This window comes from Schistocerca gregaria, chromosome X, assembly GCF_023897955.1.
Source record: "Schistocerca gregaria isolate iqSchGreg1 chromosome X, iqSchGreg1.2, whole genome shotgun sequence".
Classification (NCBI taxonomy): Eukaryota; Metazoa; Arthropoda; class Insecta; order Orthoptera; family Acrididae; genus Schistocerca; species Schistocerca gregaria.
In genome coordinates this window covers 656,431,327-656,453,853 of record NC_064931.1, presented here as the reverse complement: position 1 = coordinate 656,453,853, position 22,527 = coordinate 656,431,327, and the positions used below count along the sequence as shown (strand labels likewise).

General features: G+C 37.5%; 1 protein-coding gene across 1 annotated transcript in view; it reads right to left on the bottom strand.

The window, feature by feature from the left end:
• LOC126298259 (bromodomain adjacent to zinc finger domain protein 2B-like) overlaps positions 1-22,527 on the bottom strand; it is a 285,171-nt gene that overhangs the window by 238,447 nt on the left and 24,197 nt on the right. Inside the window, exons 6-10 of the mRNA XM_049989561.1 lie at positions 20,230-20,527; positions 16,700-17,333; positions 16,100-16,254; positions 1,110-1,296; positions 201-703 (exon numbers count right to left, since the gene is read on the bottom strand). Coding sequence (XP_049845518.1) covers positions 201-703; positions 1,110-1,296; positions 16,100-16,254; positions 16,700-17,333; positions 20,230-20,527 — 1,777 coding nt within the window. The remainder of the gene's footprint in view (positions 1-200; positions 704-1,109; positions 1,297-16,099; positions 16,255-16,699; positions 17,334-20,229; positions 20,528-22,527) is intronic.

Sequence of the window (22,527 nt, the reverse complement as noted above, 5' to 3'; positions counted from 1 at the left end):
ATCAGAGGCTACATGAAAAGTTCTTCACAAAAAACAAGTAGAAGGACCTGGAACAGATGCTTGGAAGTGAATTGTCTGCAATGATTGTTCATTTGTCAAATCACACAAGCTAATTTACAACTAAATTTGAATTCAGTATGATATTTATAAAGTATTTTCATTCACATTTACACAAGAAGAGTTTGGAGCAAGAGTCTCACCAGATGTCTCTTATGTTTGCTGAGATCTTTGGTATCCTCTGAAGTAGCATTTACAGGTTGTTGCGGTGGTGGCGGCTGAGGTGAGTTCGCAAGCTGTTGTGCAGTGTCCTGCTGCAGTGGCAATGGTGCAATCTGCTGGTGAGCCACAGGATGTTGTGTGGCAGGTAGTGGGGTTATCAGTGATTGCACTGAGGGCAGCTGAGTTGTGGATTGTAATGGTGCAGGCAACTGGGGGGAATGCTGAGACATGCTCAGCTGTGCTGGTTGTTGCTGCGGTTGGACCAGCTGTTGCACAGGCTCTTGTTGCTGCTGTTGCTGCTGCTGTTTATGCTGCTGTGGTAGTTGTGAAGATGTTGGTGCTGGAGACTGTGCTAAGGGCACTGACGGTGCTGGTGCAGGTGACTGTTCTTGATGCAGTTTTTGTGGAGTGTGCTGCCCAACCTGGTCACATTCCTCTGTCACAGGAACACTGCACTCATCTTCCTCCATGGGTTCTGGCTCAGCTGTAATTCAGTAAATAAAGTAACTCATGCCATTAATGTAAAAAAGTGTCATTAATAAAAATACTGTATTTTACACTGATTATGTTTTTGGATTGCAGAAATGGAAACAAGTTGATAAAAGGTTAGATACTTCAATGGCTATATTAAAGCTGCCAGCACAAGAAGAGAAATTCACTTTTATATGAAAACCACTATAGTTCTGATGATATACAATAAATAAAAAGCAGGTTCACAATCACTAATGCACATCAATAAATAGTGGAAGAGAAGAACAAGAAAATTAACATTTTGTATATTACAAACCATAATAACTTGGTGTCAGCATTAGTCTTAAAAACAGTCATCAATTACTTCCTGTGGAACCAAAAAGTTATTTGTTTCTAGAGCAATGAAATGAACACTTTACCTTTAGGAACTGGTGATGGGACACCCAGCACATTGGATTTTAACAGTGAAACCTGGTGATTGAGCTGTGAAACATCAGGACATGCTGTTGGTTTTATCCCCATAGCACGGCTTTGTGCTAAAAGAGAAGCCACTGTGTTCTTTTTTGGTTTAGACACTCCGCGACCTAAATTTCGTGGTCGTGCATCCTGTAGGCATGTGATAAAAGACACTGATGAAAGACACTGATGAAACAAAATGGATTCAGTTGCCAACAATCTACATCATAATTTAACTCTAAATTTGGAAAAATTACTAACAATATAAACACTGAAGTTTTTAAGATACTTTGTGGTGCAAAGGTCTACAATAAATAAGAGCAGACAGTACACAATTTGGGAAACTGATAAGGGCCTACAAAGAAGCAGTGCTAGTATCTACAGGAAGTACTTTGTTTATTTGCATATTTTATGTCACGTGGCAGGTAACCGATGAGCTTTATAGTAGTCCTCTTCAGTAATTTTCCAAGCAATATAAGGGCAAACATGGAATAAGATATCTTTTTCTGAATATATCATTCTATCTGAATAGAGATGCACATGGCTGCATCTTTACATGCTGGCCCCACAACCTTGGCAGTCCCCTGTACAAGTTGACTTTTTTTTAAACAAATGTACTTTCTGAAATGACAAACACATTTTGTCATTGTTGCCCTGAATTGTAATTTACCTATTGCTGCTACAGCCTAACATGGTTACTGAAACTGAAAATGTTTGTCAAGTTGAAGTAATAGGTTATGTCATACTACTGACAGTCCCTGATCTCTGCTCCTTGTACAAGCCGGAACAAACATTCCGAATGTAGACAACATTTTTGGACACATAGAAATGTATATACAAGAATACACTTTAAATTCATGATCCAAATACTATCATTTTTGAAACCTATAAAAATGTGAAAGTTTCGCACAGGTCCCCTGGCTGGTGCATTAATAGTTAACTTCCTTACTTATCTATTGCATGTGGCCCAAGTTTTTCTTTTTAAATCTTACAAGTGTTTTCATAGCTAATAAAAATTCAGAGTCACAAATTTTCAGGGCTATTTGTAATGAGGATAAGAATCTGTATGCAGCTAGGAAAAATTATTTTATATTTTTTAGTCAATTAAAAATCTGGTGTATTAAACATTCACTTTTATTTACATAATTATTTATAGTCAGTTCAGATCAATTATAGATTTATTTGCTGGCTTATTACTACTATTATTATTAGCTTTCCTTTCTCAGACATTATGTCTGGTTAAAAATGGAAAGTGACGCGGACCTTGATCAAGCGTGACTTCCTTTTAACTGTATGGTATATGTTACATTGCATTTAGGAACTTTCAGGTAATTGAACATGTATCAATAATTACAGATTTCTGTAGTTGAATATATACGTTTGGATGTAGCTGTATTGCATTGATGCACTGGTGGATTTTGTGTGGTATAACTCCTGTAGTTGATAGTACAATTGGTATAATGTTAACTTTATCCTGATGCCACATGTCCTTGACTTCCTCAGCCAGTTGGATGTATTTTTAAATTTTTTCTCCTGTTTTCTTCTGTATATTTGTTGTATTGGGTATGGATATCTCGATAAGTTGTGATGATTTCTTCTTTTTATTCGTGAGTATTGTAATGGTTCTGTTCCAGTACAATTTGTATTCATCATACTCCAATACGTTTTGTGGTGCATACTTGTATGTGGGAATGTGTTGTTTTATTAGCTTATGTTGTATGGCAAGTTGTTGATGTATTATTTTTGCTACATTGTCATGTCTTCTGGTGCATTCTGTATTTGCTAGTATTGTTATTATTATCATTATTATTATTATTATTATTATTATTATTATTATTATTATTATTTGAACTAAACCTTTATGGTGAGATGGCACAAGCCTTAATAATATATCTTACATTAAAATATTGTACAACATATTACTGAGAAAGTTTTTAGAATGCCACTACTCCTCATCATCATCATCATTATCATCATCATCATCATCATCATCATTAGTACAAGGCTGCTACTTTACTGTGCTATACCAGCAGGATTTATTTTCAGGGTTCCTTAGCTTAGGACATTTGGCTTCACTTCACTTCTAAATCTACATGCATACTCTGAAACCAACAATATGTTGTATGACAGGAGGTACCTGTACCAGTAATATTCACTTCCTTTCATATTCCAGTCACAAATAAAGCAAAGGAAAAACAACTGTCTAATATGCCTTCTTACAAGCCCTAATTTCTTTTATCTTATCTTCATGGTCCTTACACAAAATTGACATTTGTGGCTGCTGGATTGTTATCAATTCAATTTCAAATCTTTCCAATAGCATTTAGCAAAAATAATTTATCTGCTGATTACAACCTCTTCCACCTTTTAAACAACTGTCTGTTGTTTTTTGTTCTTATGAAAATATTTTGAACACTGGATGGCAGGTTCACTGCCTACTGTACATCACTGTAATTCCCTTGTTGGCAGCCTACGCATCTATTGTGAGTAACTGACATGTGTGGAGTAAAAATCATACAAACATTTTAATAATTCTGTTGAAATATATTAGTACTGCAATTAAATAATCAAAACTGTCTCATGTGACCAAAACAGGCACTTCAGGAAATAAAATTAGGAGCTTACCACTGAACTAACTAAAGAATAAATAATAAGTATAATAATCCTGTGTGGTTCTGTGACCTGGTGCAAGTGCTTGAATTACATGTCACTTTGGCAAATTGCCTGTATATTCATTTCATCATCATCAAGACAACTTTAATTGCAGAGTATGTATGTAAATGTTTTTGTTTACACATTTGGTTATTAAAATAGTTTAAACATTCTTTAATGATGTATTAGATTTAATATTCTCAGCATTGATTTATGTATTTTAAACTGAATGCATGAGAAGACAGCACAGAACAATAAACAAACACATTTTATAATAAATTATTCCTTAAAATACTGCCTTTAGGCATATCAGTTAACTCTAAGACAGAAATAAACTACCATTTGTTTTACAAACACAAATACTGAAATATGAAGGAGGCAACAATCATAGGCTAAGTAATTGTAGTTGGTTTTGAAATTAAGGGGAGTGGGAACACCATTTATCGACAGTGTTAAATTTGGTTACTTGGCTTCCCTGTATTTCATAAACTATTGTAGCTATGGACACGAAAGTATCACACATTCCACATCCTGCTCTTAGTTTACTGAACTAAAATCATTGCATTTCAGCCACCAATTATTTAACTACATGGTTACAATTTTATATACTTTTTGGACTTTCTCCGGAAAATTTTACTCACTCAGAGGCACCCTGCACCATAGACAGAGAAACAATAGTGCCATAACTTAATGAGGAACTTGGAACTTTTAGCTCAGATCAGTAACATGTAGAGGAATTATGGCTCAAGTTTAAAAGAACAGATGACCATGCACTTGATAGGTATGTACTCAGTATTGTCACTGTAAAGAAACCTCTAAAGAACAGAGACTACTGCATAATAGGTATAAAACAAAGCATGGCACTATAGGTACAGAGATGCTGAGTGGAATGCATTTGGCAGTCAAGAGACCAATACATGAAGCCTTCAATGACTACCACAGCAGAATATTGTGAAGTTAGTGTCCAGTAATTTATGAACAAGACTGGAACTGAAACTGAGAATAGCAAAGTACAAGCAGAAATGGCTCTATTTTCAAATATTTCTTTATAAAGGAAAACCCATGAGTACTTCCTCAACTTAAGTTCAAAAAATGGCTCTGAGCACTATGGGACTTAACATCTGTGGTCATCAGTCCCCTAGAACTTAGACCTACTTAAACCTAACTAACCTAAGGCCATCACACACATCCATGCCCGAGGCAGGATTCGAACCTGCGACCGTAGCAGTCCCGCTCAACTTAAGTCTTGTACCACTAAAAAAAATGACTGAAGTAGTGGTTTTTGTCAACAGCATTGAGAAACAGGTGAAATTGTTAAAACTGAATGAAGCCCCAGGGTCTGATAGAACCAGATTCTATACCTAGTTTGTGGATCAGTTAGCCCCTCTGTTAACTATAACTATCAAGGATCCCTTGGACTAAAAACTGTGCTCTGTAGTTGGAAGAAAGCACAGCTGTCTACAGGAAGGGTGGTAGAAGTGACCAAAAAACTACCATCCATTACCTTGACATCCAGTTCTTGTAGAATCTTACAACACATTCTGAGCTCAAACATGATGAGGTATCTCGAACAGAACAACCTCCTCCATGTCAACCAGCATTGATATTCAAAACATAGATCATGTAAAACTCAACTCACACTTTTCTCACATGACACACTGGAAGCCATGAATCAAGTCAGAAAGGTAGATTCAGTATTTTTCAATTTCCACAAAGCATCTGACTCAGTATCACACCTACTCTTATTATCAAAAGCACGCGCATATAGGGTAGCAGATGAGATATTTGACTGCATTGACGACTTCTTGTTATGGAGGGTGTAGCATGTTATCTTGGGTGGAGAGTCATCAACAGATGTAAAAGTAACTTCAGGTGTACCTCATGGAATTGTCAGGGGTCCCTTGCTGTTAATGTTGTATATTAATGATCTTGTGGACCATATTAATAGTAACCTCAGACTTTTCGCATATGATGCAGTTATCTACAATGAAGTATAGACCTGAACAAGGCTGTACAAATATTTTGTCAGATCCTGATAAGATATCAAAGTGATACAATGATTGGCACCTTGCTTTAAATGTTCAGAAATATAAAACTGTGCACTTCACAAAACAAAACAAAAAACAACATAGAATCCTATAAACATAATATTAGTGAGTAACAGTTGGAATATGTGTACAAATACTTGGATGTAACACTTAGTAGGAACAAGAATTGGAATGATCTATAGGTCCAGTCATGAGTAAAGCAAATAGCACACTTCAGTTTATTGGTGGAATAGAAAGGAAATGCAATCAGTCTACAAATGAGATTGGCTAAACATCACTTGTGTGACCCATCCTAGAATATTGCTCAGGTGTGTGGGACCTGTATGAAATAGGATTAGTGGGGAATACTGAACCCATAAAGAGAAGAGCTGCATGAATGGTCACAAGTTTGTCTGGCCCATGGGAGAGAGTCACTGAGATACAGAAAGAACTGAACTGGCAGACTCTAAAAGAGAGAAGGAAACCATCCTGAGAAAGTCTGCATTCCCATAGGGATCACGAGGATCAGATTAGATTAATTACAACAAACACAGAGACACTTAAACAATTTTTTTTCCCTCACACTCCATGCAAAACTTGTACAATGAATCTGCTGCGAAAGGGCGAAGTTGATTTATTGATCTGTCATCTGCTGACAGTTTGTTGGAGAAGGTATTGCATACACTGCCTCATTCTGAACAGATGATTGGTGTTATTCCTCATGGTTATCCTATGGTACTGTAATTGCTCAATAATTTTATATGCCAGGCTATCCCTTACGGATTTACTATCAGAAAGTTTCTTGTTTCTCAAACTTAGTTTCAACTTCCTCAGCCAGGTGCCCATCCTCTTCTGGACATGATCCATTCATTTCAGTTTTGCAATACTCTAATCACTATAACATCGAGCTGCTGCTACTACACTGTTTTATGCTTTTCAGATTCCATCACCTGAAAATTTATGATAACAAAATTTTTTCATTCAAAGATCGATTGAAAACTACAATAGCTGCAGAGCTCTCAATTCCACCACCTGTTTGTTCATAATTCACTTCTCTGTGATAGAGAAGTTGGATGTGGTTCACTCATTTACATTTATAACAATGTTTTGACAGAATCAGAAAGTCAGTTACGTTTCCAGTATCCACAATCATCCCTATAGAGACAGTATTCTTAGAACTTCTACATACAATACGAGTTTATATCACAAAAGCTGCTATATTGCTTTCCACAATGCTACCAATAGAAAAAAAAACAAAATTTTGCCTTTATAAAACTGCAATCCACAGCCTTCCACCTAAAAAGTTATGGACTTTATTTGATCTTGAAGGAATGGATGTAAAAATTTTAACATTTTAAACATGTGCTGATAGTATTTAAAAAAAAATAGAATAATTCCCACAGGAGTTTATAAGTGATTTATACCAGGGGAAAAATGATCCTATCAGAGCACAAAAGCAGCAACTATGCTCCTGTTTAAAAGACTCCGACTGAAAAGTTGGGTACTGGCTGCCTGATTCTACCTTCCTCAGCAGCTTTAAAAATGTTCCCAAAAAATTTGGAATGTAAACATATTCACACTCTTTTTAATCTGCAACTCACCTCTCACTCCCACAAGTACCCATAACTGCACTTTACTCACATCCACTACTCCACCACGGTAAGTCACTCTTACTCATTCACTCCCTCTTGCCCATTCTCACTCAGTCATTCAGCCCAACTCATTGTCATTATCTCTTTGTGTCTCTCTAACTATTGCTGTCTCCTGTCTCTCAGCCACAGTCTTCTTCATTCTGTACTACTACTACTACTACTACTACTACTACTACTACTGTCTCCTCTCATTCTAACCATCTACCTCTTGCTCTCTTTTAGTGCTACTATCTCATTCATTCATTCATTCCCATTGCTGCTGTCTCTTCTTGCTGTCACTATCTCTCTTCCTCATTGTCATTGTCACAGACTCTGTTTCTCATTGTCACTGGCTATCACCCACTTCCAATTTCTCCTTCTCTTTATTCCTCTTCTACAAGCACTGTCTCCTTTATTCTTCTTCTAATACTATTCCATTACTATCAACTATGTTCCATTGCCACTGTGTCCCTCTCTTTCCCTCCCACTGCCATTGTCTCCTTCGCTCTTCCCATACCACAACCACTGTCTACCATCTTTCACTATTTATTACTTTTCTTTCTCTTTAACATTGTCACTGTCTCCTCCTCTCTCAGCATAAGAAAGTGAGAATATTTTTGCATGCCAAAAATTTTGGGGAAATTTTTAAAGTTGCTGAGGAAGGTAGAAAGAGGCAGTTGACACCCCGCTTTTCAGTCAGAGTCTTTTAGACATGATAGGGTCTGACCAGGATATTGTTGAGTTTCTGTCTGTGTGGGGTGAGGGGAAGGGGGGGGGGGGGTGAGAGATGAAAAGTTAATCTATGTGCGGTGGGCAAACTGTCAGACAGAATGGACATCATTTCAGGGCATGATTTTAGGGAGTAATAGCCTTGTCAAAGTAGCTGATTAATTCATTCAAGACCAGGATAGTACTGAGTGACAAGAGATCTACTACCAAGGTGTTTTTGGAGGGACTAGCAGTATCAGAACTGGACATTAAGACTCGAGAAATCTGCTTTTGAACTAGGGTCGTGGGGTAATTACTCCCAGTGAACACTCAGGTCAAACTAGCGGCGTATTGCTGTGAAGAGTTTGAATGTGAAGAAATATGTTTGCCTTGAATGCCAAGACTGTGTGGGAGGGAACATTTGACCTGGAAAGGATGGTAACTGCCAAAATGTAAGTGCTGTTGTTTGTTAGTAGATTGAATGTGAACTGAAGTGTGTAACTGACCCACAATCAGGATGAGATCAACATCAAGGAAAGTGGCATGGAATTCAGAATATGGCAAAGATGTCATAAATCCATCTAAACCACACCAGGGGTTGAAGGTTTATGGATCCCATGGAAAGACCCCATCAAGAAACTCATGAATAGGTTGGCATAGGAAGGAACCATCCCAGTTCCCATGGCCACATCCCTGATCTGTTTGAAGTCTGTCCCTCAAATGAAAAGAAGTTATTTGTAAGTATCAAGCTGATTAAGATGAGCAGGAAGTGCATAGTAAGTGTGAAATCATGTGGGTGCTTCCTTGCATGAACAGCTCATTGCATGGGCAAAGCTTACACCTCCTTATATCCTTATATGATGGCCTGGTTGTCACTGAAATTGGAATATCAACATGTTCATTAACAGTAATCTGCCAAAGTTTTTGCCATTCTGTCAATCCTATGATGTATGCTTTGACTGACAGGTGAGGAATTACATTCACCAATTTCTAACTGCCCTATTCTCGTCACACAGCAAATGGAAATCACAAATAGAAGTAATGAAATTAATAAAATATATGCCTGTATATGTAATCAATCACAGGCTTCAGCTTTCAAGAAAATGCTTTGATATGCTTGGTGTGCCACGACATTATTGCCAGATCATGACGTATTTAGAATGCTAACACAGTTACTTTTCTTGAAGATATTCACATTAAAAAAATGTGACTGTGGCATAAATTGACTTCGCATTTTACTGGTGGTGCTTCAGTGTTCTATGCTTTGAATGTTTTTATGAGAGATATCACCCTCTGGAACACACTGGTTCCCTTGAATTATGAAAGTAAAATTCAAAGTTAGAATTTATATGTTTTTCATTTCCAATTACTGTTAGTTACACAAGATTATATAAGATATGTGATGATAAAATCTAATTTTAATAATATTTGAAATGCTTGTTTATATTTTAAATAATTTCATTGTGTTTCTGAAGGTCCCCAAAATACCAATTCCACTAATGTCACAAACATCCATGGCAACAAAAGGCAAAAAATGACAACATTAGATTAAATTTGAACATGGAGCACAAAAATCCAAAAACTTGCTGTTAACCATTACACTGCCAGCTCGCTTGGTACAAAACCATGTGTACAAACTGACATAACAGCATGAAAATTTTCCAAGGAACCTTGAGTGTTGGCTCATCTGATGAAACAAGTGTCCATTTATTTTCACACTTGTTTCACCATGCGAAGTGTTGGTTGTGTCAAAGAGCAATATATTGCAGCTCCACCTTATATGATATAATAGTTTGGTGCATAAGTCCACAGCGTTTTTGTTTTGCATTTTGGTGTTCCAGTTCCTATAGGTTATGTTATCAACTGTCATTTTTTTTATTTGTAGTTCACTGTCGCAACTTGGGTTTACATATTGCCATTTTCTCATTTGTAGATACTGAGTGGAGCTGTAGATGCTAGAAAATGGAGTGCATAGATGAGAAATCTGATTGTTCCCACATATTCTTCTGCTTTAATTCAGTAGCAGAGACAGTCAGAAACATTTGTGCTATGTATGGGGATTATGCCATCCCACAAAGCATGGCAAGAAAATGTTCTTGTTTTAAGGAGGACTGTATTGACATTAACAACTCTCCATGTTCAGGAAGATCTTTGGTGTTTGATAAAGATCATTTAAACGTATTAATCCACAATGACCCATACCAGTGTACTCAAGAGCTGACAAATGTGATGACTGCGATCATTCCACCACTGTACGACATTTGTATGCAATGGGGAAGGTTCAAAAATCAGGTGTATGGATACTGCACCAGTGGCAGGCCATATGTGTACCTCTGGTTGCTCGCTATCAATTGGCTCATGAACAACACTGACCATTCCTATCCTGTATCATTACTGGTGACGAGAAATGTTGGCTTTATGCTAACATAAGGAAAACAAAGGAATGTTTCAACTCAAACAAAGCAGCAGCTCCTCGTACAAAGACCTGTGCGCATCTACAAAACCTAATGCTATGCATCTCGTGCAACAGTGACAGGGTATTATATTACAAATTGCTTCCCCGAGGTGTAACCATTACTGCTAACATTTATTATCAACAATTCAGATGTCTTTCATGTGCAATTAAAGAAGAATGAATAGGAAAACTGTGTGTAGTGACGCTATGCCACAATGACGACCACCTGCACTCTGCTAGTCTGGCAAAGAACACTATACACGAGCTGGGTTGGGAAGTCATTCTGCACCCACCTTATTCACCTGATCTTGCACCCTCAGATTTTCACCTTTTCCACTCTCTATTGAACAACCTTCAAGGAACTTCTTTTCCAGATGAAAATGTGCTCCAAACATGGCTTGATGAGTTCTTCATGTCAAAGCCATTTGATTTCTACAGTCATGGAATCGAAAAGTTACCCCAATGTTGGCAGACTGTTGTAAATAGTGAAGAAGAATATATTGTTGGTGACTAAAATCTCTGTTATGTGTACCTGTTGTATCTATTAAACTAATGGGAAAACTCTGCAATATGTACCAATGTACTAGTTTCAGGAAACTGCTGATATAAATCCACACTCAAGTCTGGAACATAGGGCTCTTGCAGTATTCCACACCAGAAAAACAGTTCAGTCAACCCCTATGGACGCCAAATAACCATCTTGAAAAAATAACATACTACTGAAATTAATCACCACACCCTGAATCCCTGAGGACTATTATGAGGCACAAGGATGTGCTGAAAGACAATGCTTCCAGACTTTTTATGTGAACATTCTCAAAGTTTTTTTTATATAAAAGAAACTTTACTAATATTCTACAACTTTATTCTTCATGTCTACATATTCACTTCGCCCATAGTCACCCTGGCAATGAACACATTTCTCCCAACAAGAGACCAGTTTCTTGATACCAACACTGCAGAATGTTCGACTTTGTTGGTGGAGCCACAACCTGACCTCTGCTTACACCACTTCATTTTTTAAGTTTTGGAAACAGATGTAATTGGATGGAGCTATTTCAGGACTGTATGCATGATATTAAATGACAGTGAACCCAAGGTGTAGTTACCAAAGTGTTTAAAACAACTCAAACAGATCTTCGGTAACAGGCGTTTGGGATTTATTAGCTGTGTAAGAGAAATTTCAAAATGGAAATACTTATGGGAGAAATGTTTTAGGTTTCATCCTGAAATGTTTCATTTCATCTATATTTATTGTTCTACCAATGCTTAACTTTTTAAGTTATTCCACGATGATGTGATGAGTGAGATGTCCAGTCTCCATGCAAATTTGTCCTACTGGTTTTACTTTCTTTATGTGACTCAGAACGTTTTAGTTAAACAAGAGAAAATGAGCAGTTGTCTCATAAGACATGCTGATGTGCACAGTGACTGTCTTGACACATTATTAAGCTTTTCCAGTAGACTCCAAGATAAAATGAAATTACTATTAGCATTGTATACTGCATCAGATCCAGTCACAAGTACCGTAATATTTAAAACAGCGGCCTGCTTTAACAAATACACCAGTATAATTCACTTAAGAATGTTGTGATAGACTACAGGGATAATTAGTGTGTAACAACCGAGAAATAAACTATGAGCAAAATACACGAATTGTAAAATATTGTATAGCAATTCTGTCCCACACTCACCTAGGATCACCTATTCCTCTTACTTTAGTTCCTCTCTGTCTCAACCTATCTGAAAATTGAGAAGCTCATTCATCAGGCACTTTTCACTTTATTGACAAAGCATCACCAGTAGTTATATTGTTATTATTATGAGTAGATGATATGTTTTGTCTCTTTAGTTTTATAGAATTAATGGCAGTTTTGTTTAAGAATGATATATTTGACACATTACTGATGACACCTTTTGTTCCTCATTTCGCTTCTCATCACAACTGTTTCTCCTTCCACATAATCAGAATCTCAAATCAAACTTGCACTGCAATGATACACCTGTTTAATTATTTTTGGAGCTCTCCAGTTCTATTTTTCTGTCACTGCAAAAGATTCCTTGCATATGATTTGAAACTATGTTATTCACACCAGATTAAATCTGATAACAAAATGTGAACATCCACAAGGAGTGCCATTTGGTCTTATTTTGTGTTATTATGCATTTGAGGTGAGGCCAATGCAAGTATTCATAAGGAAAACTGTTTTCATGTGTATAATATTAAAATGAAAGTTATTTACTCAAAATGTTAATAGCATCTGATGGGGTTAAGAAAGCAAATCACTTCCAGTGAATCAGTTTCTTACTTTGCAGTTTGCTTAAGGCAGAAAAAATAGCTATGATAGCTACAGGAGAGGAAAACCACCAAAATAATATTCCCCACTCTTTATTTGTGATGTTTGAGTTGTAGTAAGTGCTCCTGCTTCCATTCAATGCATTGGCAGCCAGTGACTCTGTGTCTTTGTAGGGTGAGCTTCCCTGGTGCTAGCCAGCTCCAGATTCACATAGGTTGAGCAAACATAGTCTACCTGTCACTACTCTGATGGAGACTTGACAACATCGTAGAATACATTTGGCAACTATGTGACCATTGATTTACTTCCTGGTTTGATTCAGAATTATCCCGTTAAATTTGCTTCATATTTTATTGTCATTTAGATTGAAGATGTTGAATTATTCTCACTTTGGGGTAAAAAATTTATGATTTAGATTCCAGGAAGCTTGTTCCAACAGAAATGCAGCTAACTTTACCATTTATGTTGTAAATTCCTCATCATGGCCATCACTGGAACAACAAGGGAGTACTGCTTGACAGAGCTGTATAGTAGCTTATCAATAATGTTCACCCCTCAAACAGATGAGTGTGTTAGTTTTTGCTTCTAATCTCACTGGTGACAAGAGCCACTAACAGGCAGATTGACAGTCAATAAAGACATCCTAAGACATCTCTCCCATACCTTCATTATGTCGCCTGTAGATCTAAAGGTGGAAAACTTGCTGAATTGCATACTTGTTAGTGCCTGCTTTTTCTGCTTCTGTCAGTTGTATTGACTTAATTGTGGCACTGAATTCTTTGTTAACTGGATTTTGTTATGTATCAATCCCTACTGCTAGAGCTGCATGCTTTTGTGGTAGTCCTGTAATGCTACTTCGGTTTGACTACAGACTGAAGATAGACACAGACCATTTCAATGCCAAAATCACATATTTTCCTGCTAATTTGTTATGATTTGGGATACTTTGTTTTATTAAAAACCACTTTTTTCATAATGTTATCAAATAATTTGTAATTCATTTCCATTAGCACAATGGATACTAAATAGCAATTTTTCATGATTTTACTGAACACAACTTTAAACTTAAGAGATAAATATATCAGCAGCAATATAGTCTTCCACATTATCTAAAACTGCCTGACAATGTTCAGATTGTTTTTTGAACTCACACTTGTAGGCAATATCTTGGTAGCATTTCATCTCCTTGCATTTTACACTGTATTAATAGACAGTAAAGCTGCACAGTTCAGCATAACAATCCCTCTTCCTACCCCTACAACCCTTTACTCCAAAAGCTTATGAACTTCCTTGTCTTTTATATGCATCTTCTCCTCCCACCACCAGCACTTGATGGGTAGAGTGTTTTATTTCTCGAGTTATGTTATAATATGCTCTAAGTTACATCAATAGTTAGAGGGTTGAATTGTAGTACAATATCTTTGATATGTATGAAATGGCTGCTACTATTGCAACAACTGATCATATAATGTGTTTATTCACACCTTCTGTTCTGTTCAGTGATGTCAGATCAGCACACAGTTGTAGACGACATCTGTGACTAGTAACCTAACAATTGTGTTTTTTTCCATTGTATGCATCATTTCTCTGTGTGGAATGTTTATTTTGTCCAAAATAATATCTGAAGCTCGCAGACGAAGTGTACAGAAGAGTATGGTTGCTAAACAGGAATTTCAGCAATCTGCTCCTGTGCGCAGAGTGGGAATAGCTCAAGAAGGAGAGAGACAGTGGTATGACTCTACTGCTGCTAATGAAAGTCATCAAAAGAACTGCAGATGCTTTGAAGATTCGCGAAAACACTGTTGTGAAAGTTTGAAGGTAAAAATACTGAGCAGAGTGCACCAAAAAAACAGAGAAACAAGTAACAAATTTTAACAAGATGCTGTTCATTGCCATATATATATATATATATATATATATATATATATATATATATATATATATATGGCAATCATAAAAACTCTTCATAAGCCTGAATTATTTAGTAGCAGCAACACTTCTTTCTTATCAGTTTCCAGAGCCCTTGGTTTCAAGTATCAAACAATTAATGTAGACAAAATCATAATGGAAATAGATTATGTCATTATGTGGTATTGTTGAATTTTAAGACACATTGTTAGGCAAAATTTGGAGACACTGTGATTGTGTAAACCATGGATAAATGCCAGTCATTCCATCAGAAGAAACTGAGCAGATGACAGTGTAAGTGGAAGTACCACTATCCCTGTGGGAAAGAGTAATTCTCTTACATACTGGACTTTCCGCTCGTTTCGTACCAGACTGTCTCCTGGTTTACAAATAAAGGAAAACAAGTGACCACAATGAGAAGATCAATCACAAGAGTTTTCTGAAGTGATTCAAGGGGCAACTACTGGAAAACTTAAACCAGCCATCTGTCACACTAATGGATAACGCCCCACACCATTGCTTATTATTCAACAATACGTCATTGTGTGAGGTGGCAAATGAACATGGTCACACAGTTTTTAGGGTTTCAGCAAACAACTGCCATTACTACAGCACTGAAATGATCAAGGATTATGTGACAACAAATAATAACAGTTTCACTGTGGGAGAAATTGAGAAATTGTAAGAGGATACAGTGACACAAGCAGTACAAAAGAAATGAAGTAATGTTGTATTCCACACAAAAAGTTGAACACTACAGGTATTGGTGAATACTTAAGCAACATGAAGGATTCTGATCTGTTTCAACACCACTTTCATAACAGATATGCTACTTAAAAGTGAGTTGTCCTGATTATTGTAAAGGATTGTGCACATCCTCTTGTTTTGCTGAGATGTACAAACAATAGGGAACTGGTATCATTATTCACAGGAGTGCACTTCTCAAGCAACAAAGATATTTGGTTCCTGTAAGGAGAACTCAGTACTGCACATTAACAGGGAGAGCAAGAAGATAGTACAACATAGCACAGCTGATATGATTCAAGTAAAAGTAGTTAGTTTAGCTTGAAGAATGTGAAGGCATGTGTTACTGAATATGTGCTTTCAGATAGCTTTATCTACCACATTACAAACAGTTTTCAATCTCCACTTCATATTTCCATTGGAAAAAGTATATTTTAATGTCTGTAACTTGTCAGATGTGCCATCCATGCTGCAAACTGCAGATAGTAAAATTATGTTTACCTGAACAAGCATAAGTAATTTGGTTCTCACCTTTATACATACATCATTCTCTTCACCTCCACTGCTTGGCCTTGGTGAATCAGCTGCTGCAAAAAGCTGTTTGAGTGAAGGACTTGGAGATGTTGGAACTGCAGGTGCTGGACTCTGCACAACCCTCCTTGGTTTTGGGCCTGGTTTTCTCCGTGCTGTAACATTACTGGCTTTATGTTTCTGGTGCTGCTTAAAACTTAGGCTCCTTATAAAACAGTTTGATGATGGAACACAAATAATGAAAAAACTGACTCTTAATAATGTAACTTACTGACTAATCTGCTGACTTCAAATTAATATACTGTTAGTACAGTGTTGACTGAGTTGTAACAGTGTAAAACCTGTTTAACATTGATTGAAACATACCACATAATCATTTCCAGTTTTGTGCATTAGTTGTACTGATACATCATATATCACTGAGTTTCTTTCCACTCAAATGGAGCTGCAGGCCTAGTTACTCTATCAACTACTGATGGAGACAGTAAAGCTAAGGTAATCCATGGTGACATAACAATAGATCAGCTATCTTAAAGAAGAGAGCCTTTAACTCTCTATTCAGAAAAATTATGTTACTCACCTATTGTGAAGTATACTTACATGTTCTCTCTGAATGAACAGGTGTTGCAGCTGCCAAAGATGCAGATAATGATGACAGTGATGATAAAGATGAGGAATGGGCAGCAACTGGTGTGCAGTTACTCAGATTGAGACTGCCGCTGCTATTACACAGGCTGGTTATGTTGTTATTGATCACACTATTGCTGTTATTGTGTATACTGTTTGTAGTCACACCACTAACGGCACTATTAACTGTGGCACTGTTGCTTCTACTAGTGGAAGCTTGAGGTTTCATAGAAAGATTAAGAGGTAAATCATTTTCATTTCCTGAGATGCCAAACGAGCCTACACCAAAGGACGGGATATTGAGGGGTACTGCTCCATTACTACTGTGTGCAGGCAATTTTATGACTTCAACTCTGTCCCTGTCTCGTTCACGTTCACGATCTCTTTCCCTCTCTCTCTCCCTCTCCCTCTCCCTCTCCCTCTCCCTGTCTCTCTCCCTCTCTCTTTCTCGTTCCCTTTCACGTTCACGTTCACGTTCACGTTCACGTTCCCGTTCCCTCTCCCTCTCCCGTTCCTTTTCCCGCTCACGTTCTCGGTCTCTTTCCCTTTCACGTTCACGCTCCAGAGACGCAGAGGGAATTACTTGCTCACGATAGTCCAGAGGTTCCTGAAAATAAAGAATTTTGTTTTTAATAACAATAATGAAACAAAGCAAATATAATATGTTGGATTAAGTGACATTAATTGGACATAATTTTTTATTCCCTTAATGTGGTACCCTATCCTGGAGGGAAAGGTAATAGGACCCTGTGCTCTACTAGCGTCAGTTGCTGGAACTTCAGAAAGTCAGTCATCGTCGACATCTGGAGGCCACCATTGGCTTGTGTTTGCCATATGCTATATACAGATATTAAAAATGTGAACATGAGAATGAAATTTCAATGTGAACATGGTATGCAGACTTAGCTTTTAGACTACATTGGACTTCTGTTTCTGCCCACAGTTCGTTACCAGGGGAGCATTTATATTATTATACTAGGAAAATGTAACCCATTAAAGGGGTTTCCACTTTCATTGTGTTCACGTGCCGTTAGTAAAATGCAATAGAACATATATAAGATTGGCAATGAGGAACATTGGACACTTATACATTTTATGGAGGAAGAATTGCCTAAGCTGCTTCAACAACAGTTAAAAGTACACAATAAAACAAAGGAAAAAGAACACCAGAACAGATAAGGAAATTCAGAAGGCTCACGAAGAAAAAATATTGCAAATTCTACAGTAGACTACTTGGTCAATGCATCCAATGGTCCCTTCATTTCTTCCAATGCCTGAGGAAAACCCAGATAATTGGGAACTTTATCTGAGTAAACGGTTGCATTACTTTTTGGAGTCTGCATTAAAATTGCTAAAGCAACAACATTCTTTGGAACAGGTGATTTATTATCTGCGAATAATTAAAAAAATGTATTTTTATACCATGGCACAAATTTTAATTCATTTCTTCAGCTTCCAGCATTATCATAAATTATTTAAAAATAAAAACATGTGCATGTAGCTGTCACTAGGTTAAAATTCCTGCAATGTCCTGTCACGACTGGCAGCAGGTATGACAGGGTTGAGTAACTACTGGCATTATGAATTTCCCAATCCTATTTGCCAGCAATCTTATGCCAAGTCTTTGACTCTATAAGTGGTAATCCAATTGGCATTGGATAGAGAAGTCAGATTGGCTCCACTGAATTTGCCATACCAAATCATGTCCTTGGCACAGACAGATATCAGCTGTTACAGCAGAATTTGCACAATAGGTAACAGTGTTTGACATATCTATCAACTTGACCAATCAGTCTCAAGCCATGGTCTGGCCTCACAGCCCACAGGCAATTCAGCAACAGATAACATTTGCAGAGCAAGAAAGTTGCTCCACATCTAGAAAGAACTTTACACAAACATGATAATTTTCATGACCTCAATTGCAGAATCAGTGGCAACAGCAAATAAGGGTACTGAGTCCCAACATAAATTATAAATTGATACAAAAATTACATAAAAATGATAAACTTTCAGAGAGATACGAGTCTGTTTGTTTCCTTGTAAATCAAGATATTTCTATACAGCTATGGTTGCCAACGTTGTCTCTGTCGAAGAGCAAGTTGTTGAATTACAGTGGTAAACTAGTATCTGCTATGAAGAGTTTTGCAGCTGACATAACATAAAGAAAAGTCATTCAGGATTCGGTTGTGGTGGTAGTGGTTTCACTTACAACTCAGAACATTTTTTGCCTTGATCCATTTTCAGCTTTCAGGTTTTTGATACAAGACAATACAAACTGGGTGTCTGATGCTTCCCTCTTCTAAGCACTGAAAGAACCATGCCATGAAGTTGAGGCACTATTTGCTTCCACATTTAAGTACAGTCACAATGTTTCAAACACATATAGCACGTCTGCTCCCAGCTTCATTACATGCTCAAAAATGCTACAGTCAATTCCAAGACAGTAATTGATTCCTATCCCTTACAATGTCCAGAGGAGGTGATATTATGTTCACAAAGATATACAGAAGAGAGTGCTTTTCACACATGAAACTAACCTGTGCTTGTGCATTTGCTAGAGACTGACAACCAAGCAGAGCAGTTTGGTCCCTTCCCCCCTGCCCCCCCCCCCCCCCCCCTTTCCCTTTGAGCTAACCAACCACGCACATTTGCTGAGTGAGAAATCTCAGAGACTATTAGTGTTAAACACCTCTTCAGGTTGGTAGCCTACACTCTCCTTCTATTTGCAATAGTAAGTAAGCATCCATTTTTCAGCACTTCTTGGAAAATTTGATTTTGTACAACTTAACAGAAGACATGGTATAACTGGATCATAGACAAGAGAACATACATAATGTTTGTAACTCTTCATTTTATTGTACAATGATGCTTGAATATAATTTTCAAAAACACAGGTTTAATCAACCCAATATTCTGTGCTTTAGATTTAGTTCGGGCAGTCCAGGATGAATCATGTTGAAGCCATTTAAAAATGCCCCAACCTTCTTCACTGAAAGTATTGCAACAGTTGCTCGGAAAAATTAATTAATATGCAGAGTTCATCTTCAACATTGCTGACAGCTTATCCATTAAAGCCAACTGCACAAGAAAGGAGCTAAGTTCGTCTGGATTCCATGCCTGTAATGTGACATTTTTCAAGCTTAAGGTAGCATTAATATAAGCACTATGGCTGACAATGTACACACACCTTGAAAACCACTAATTTTAACACACATTTCTAGAGTAAGAGGAATGATCTATAGATTCTTAACAGAACTTTGCAGACCCAATGAAGATCTGGTGTGTTTTAGTGAAACTAAAGACAGCAATAATTCAACTGTTCTCCAAGAAAAGAACATCACAAGTTAATTACATTATCACTTTACTCCATCAGTCTCTTTTTCTTTTTCTCTCTCTTAACATTGAACAATGTGCAACCAAATTAAATTACTCCAGAAATATATTAAAGTAACAACACAATCAGGCTACAAAACAAGCAGTACAATGAAAGCAACTGTACTCACTGTATTCACTGCCGTCCTATTACGCTGCCTTCTGCTTCCTCCACTGGAACCACCTCCTCCGCTACCACCACCACTGCTGCCACCACCGCTACCACTTCCTGCACCACCTCGCTCAATCATAAGACCTGGTCCTAGATGTGTTGGCATCACACTCAGAGATGGTGGATCCAACGAAATAGTCTTCTTACGGCCACGGTTTGTTGTGCCAGGAATTTTCGGTCCAACAATTGAAGATGTATACTTTATAATTTCTGTATCTGGGGGTAGCCTTACACCACCGAGAATGCTTGCTGGATCACTGTAAATGCATTTTTGTCAATAGTAGTTGGAATCAACACTGTTATACAATCAACAGCACCAAAAGATTAACTATCTCTGCTTCCTATATATAATTACCATCATAGATACATAGAACAACTTACCACAAACACATAATGACCTAATTTCTAAATCTTACTAAAATAACACCAGAATACATTTTTAACAAAATCTAATGGTCACTGCACAACACTGAAAACTTTCTGGCTGCAGCACACAGTATTTTTTTTTTAAAAAAAAAGGGGGGGTGGGGGCAATGGAATGTTGAGAAACGCCTTTAGGAAAGGAAGTTTGTCAACTAGGTGTCTTGGGTGCAGGGCTCTATATGCTACATCTTGTATAGTCAGCAAATCTTCTTAATAAGAAAATACAAAACAATGTAATAATAAAGTACAAGCTGGAAAAGGAAGCTTGACTTAAAGTGAGTTCTTGTTAAAGTACATAAAAAACATGGTAAACTTTGAACAGAAGAAATATGGATTTATGGATTGTTATGCAGAAGCATCTGAGGAATTCTGAGCATTCGTGAGTAGTCATTGGCTGTGCAGTTTGGATTGGGACAGCACACTGAAGTATTACTGCCAAGACAGATTTTGATTGCACCTCCATGCCATGAGTGTAATTGCTCAATAATGTGTATTGCTGCATGGGTTGCTGTTCAGAATCGCAAAGTGTTGCTAATCTTTCAATTATAATTTATTTATTTAATTAATCATTGAAATGCCAGCCGGTGTGGCCAAGCAGTTCTAGGAGCTACAGTCTAATGGCCGGGAGAGTGGCACAGTAATCCCACTCCCCTCTATACTACATCCAATGATGCCATTGCAGAGGGTGAAACAGTGGTCAGTTGGTGCCAACTGGTCCATCAGGGCCAGGAGACAGAGTTTTAGTAATTATATGCACACTTACTGATTTGTGTAGCTATTTTTCTAAATGATAACAGCCGTATGGAAGGAGCTAGCAATATGCCCATCAAAAGAATGATGTAATGTATGAACTCTTCATAGAGGGACAGGATAAACTGTATTACCTACCAAGCAAATACGAAAAGTGACTCTGATCTCTAATTTGCAGTTCAGTCATGTTTTCCCTGTATTTACTCCATGATGAGAAAAATCTTTTAACAGTGTGCATATCTTTGTGAAATACTATCCAAAAGAGCGCAAGAGTGCATTCCAGAACATAACACAAAACTGTGACTGAAAACAACGTACTCACCATATGTGCATAGGTACTTGCAGCTATACCTATATTAAGCTGAACGAGTTTTTATACCACCGTATTCTTATCCTCTACAATTCCCCCTCCTTCCCTCACCTTCTCACTTCCAAGCCATCATCTCTGCTCCTACATGTTACCACCATCATAGTCATCCCACCTGCTCCTGCTAAGACAATTATACAGCCCAGCCATGCCACAATGCCAGAAAAATTGGTTACATAGGCACCCGTTCCTTGTAGATTTTGGGAATACTTGGCATCATTAACTCACACAGTTATGGATTGGTCAAACATCTAGCAATGCTTCTAAAATCACTTGTGGGATACTGCAGTCACCACGTAAACAACTCAACTGATATTGTGAATGTACTTAACAGTGTGTGACTGCGGAGGTATGATCTTCTAATGAGTTTCGATGTTATATCACATTTTACGGAAGAACCACTTCAAGACTCCTTGAAACTCCTCACTCAACACTCCGAGTGACAAACAGTTCAATTTTCTGAGCATGTGCTGACTACCACCTACTTCATTTGCAACAGGGAGTTTTTTGAACAAATAGATGGAGCAGTCATGAGACCCTAACTAGTCCCGGAGATAGAAAATCACCATATGGAACATTTCAAGATGATGGCATTTCAAATTGCATCAGTGCTTCTTCCAATGTGTCAACAACACATTGGCAGTGTGGGAACATGGCAGGCAGTTACTGGATGACTTTCTGGACCACCCTAACAGCATCCTTCAAAACATTACTTTT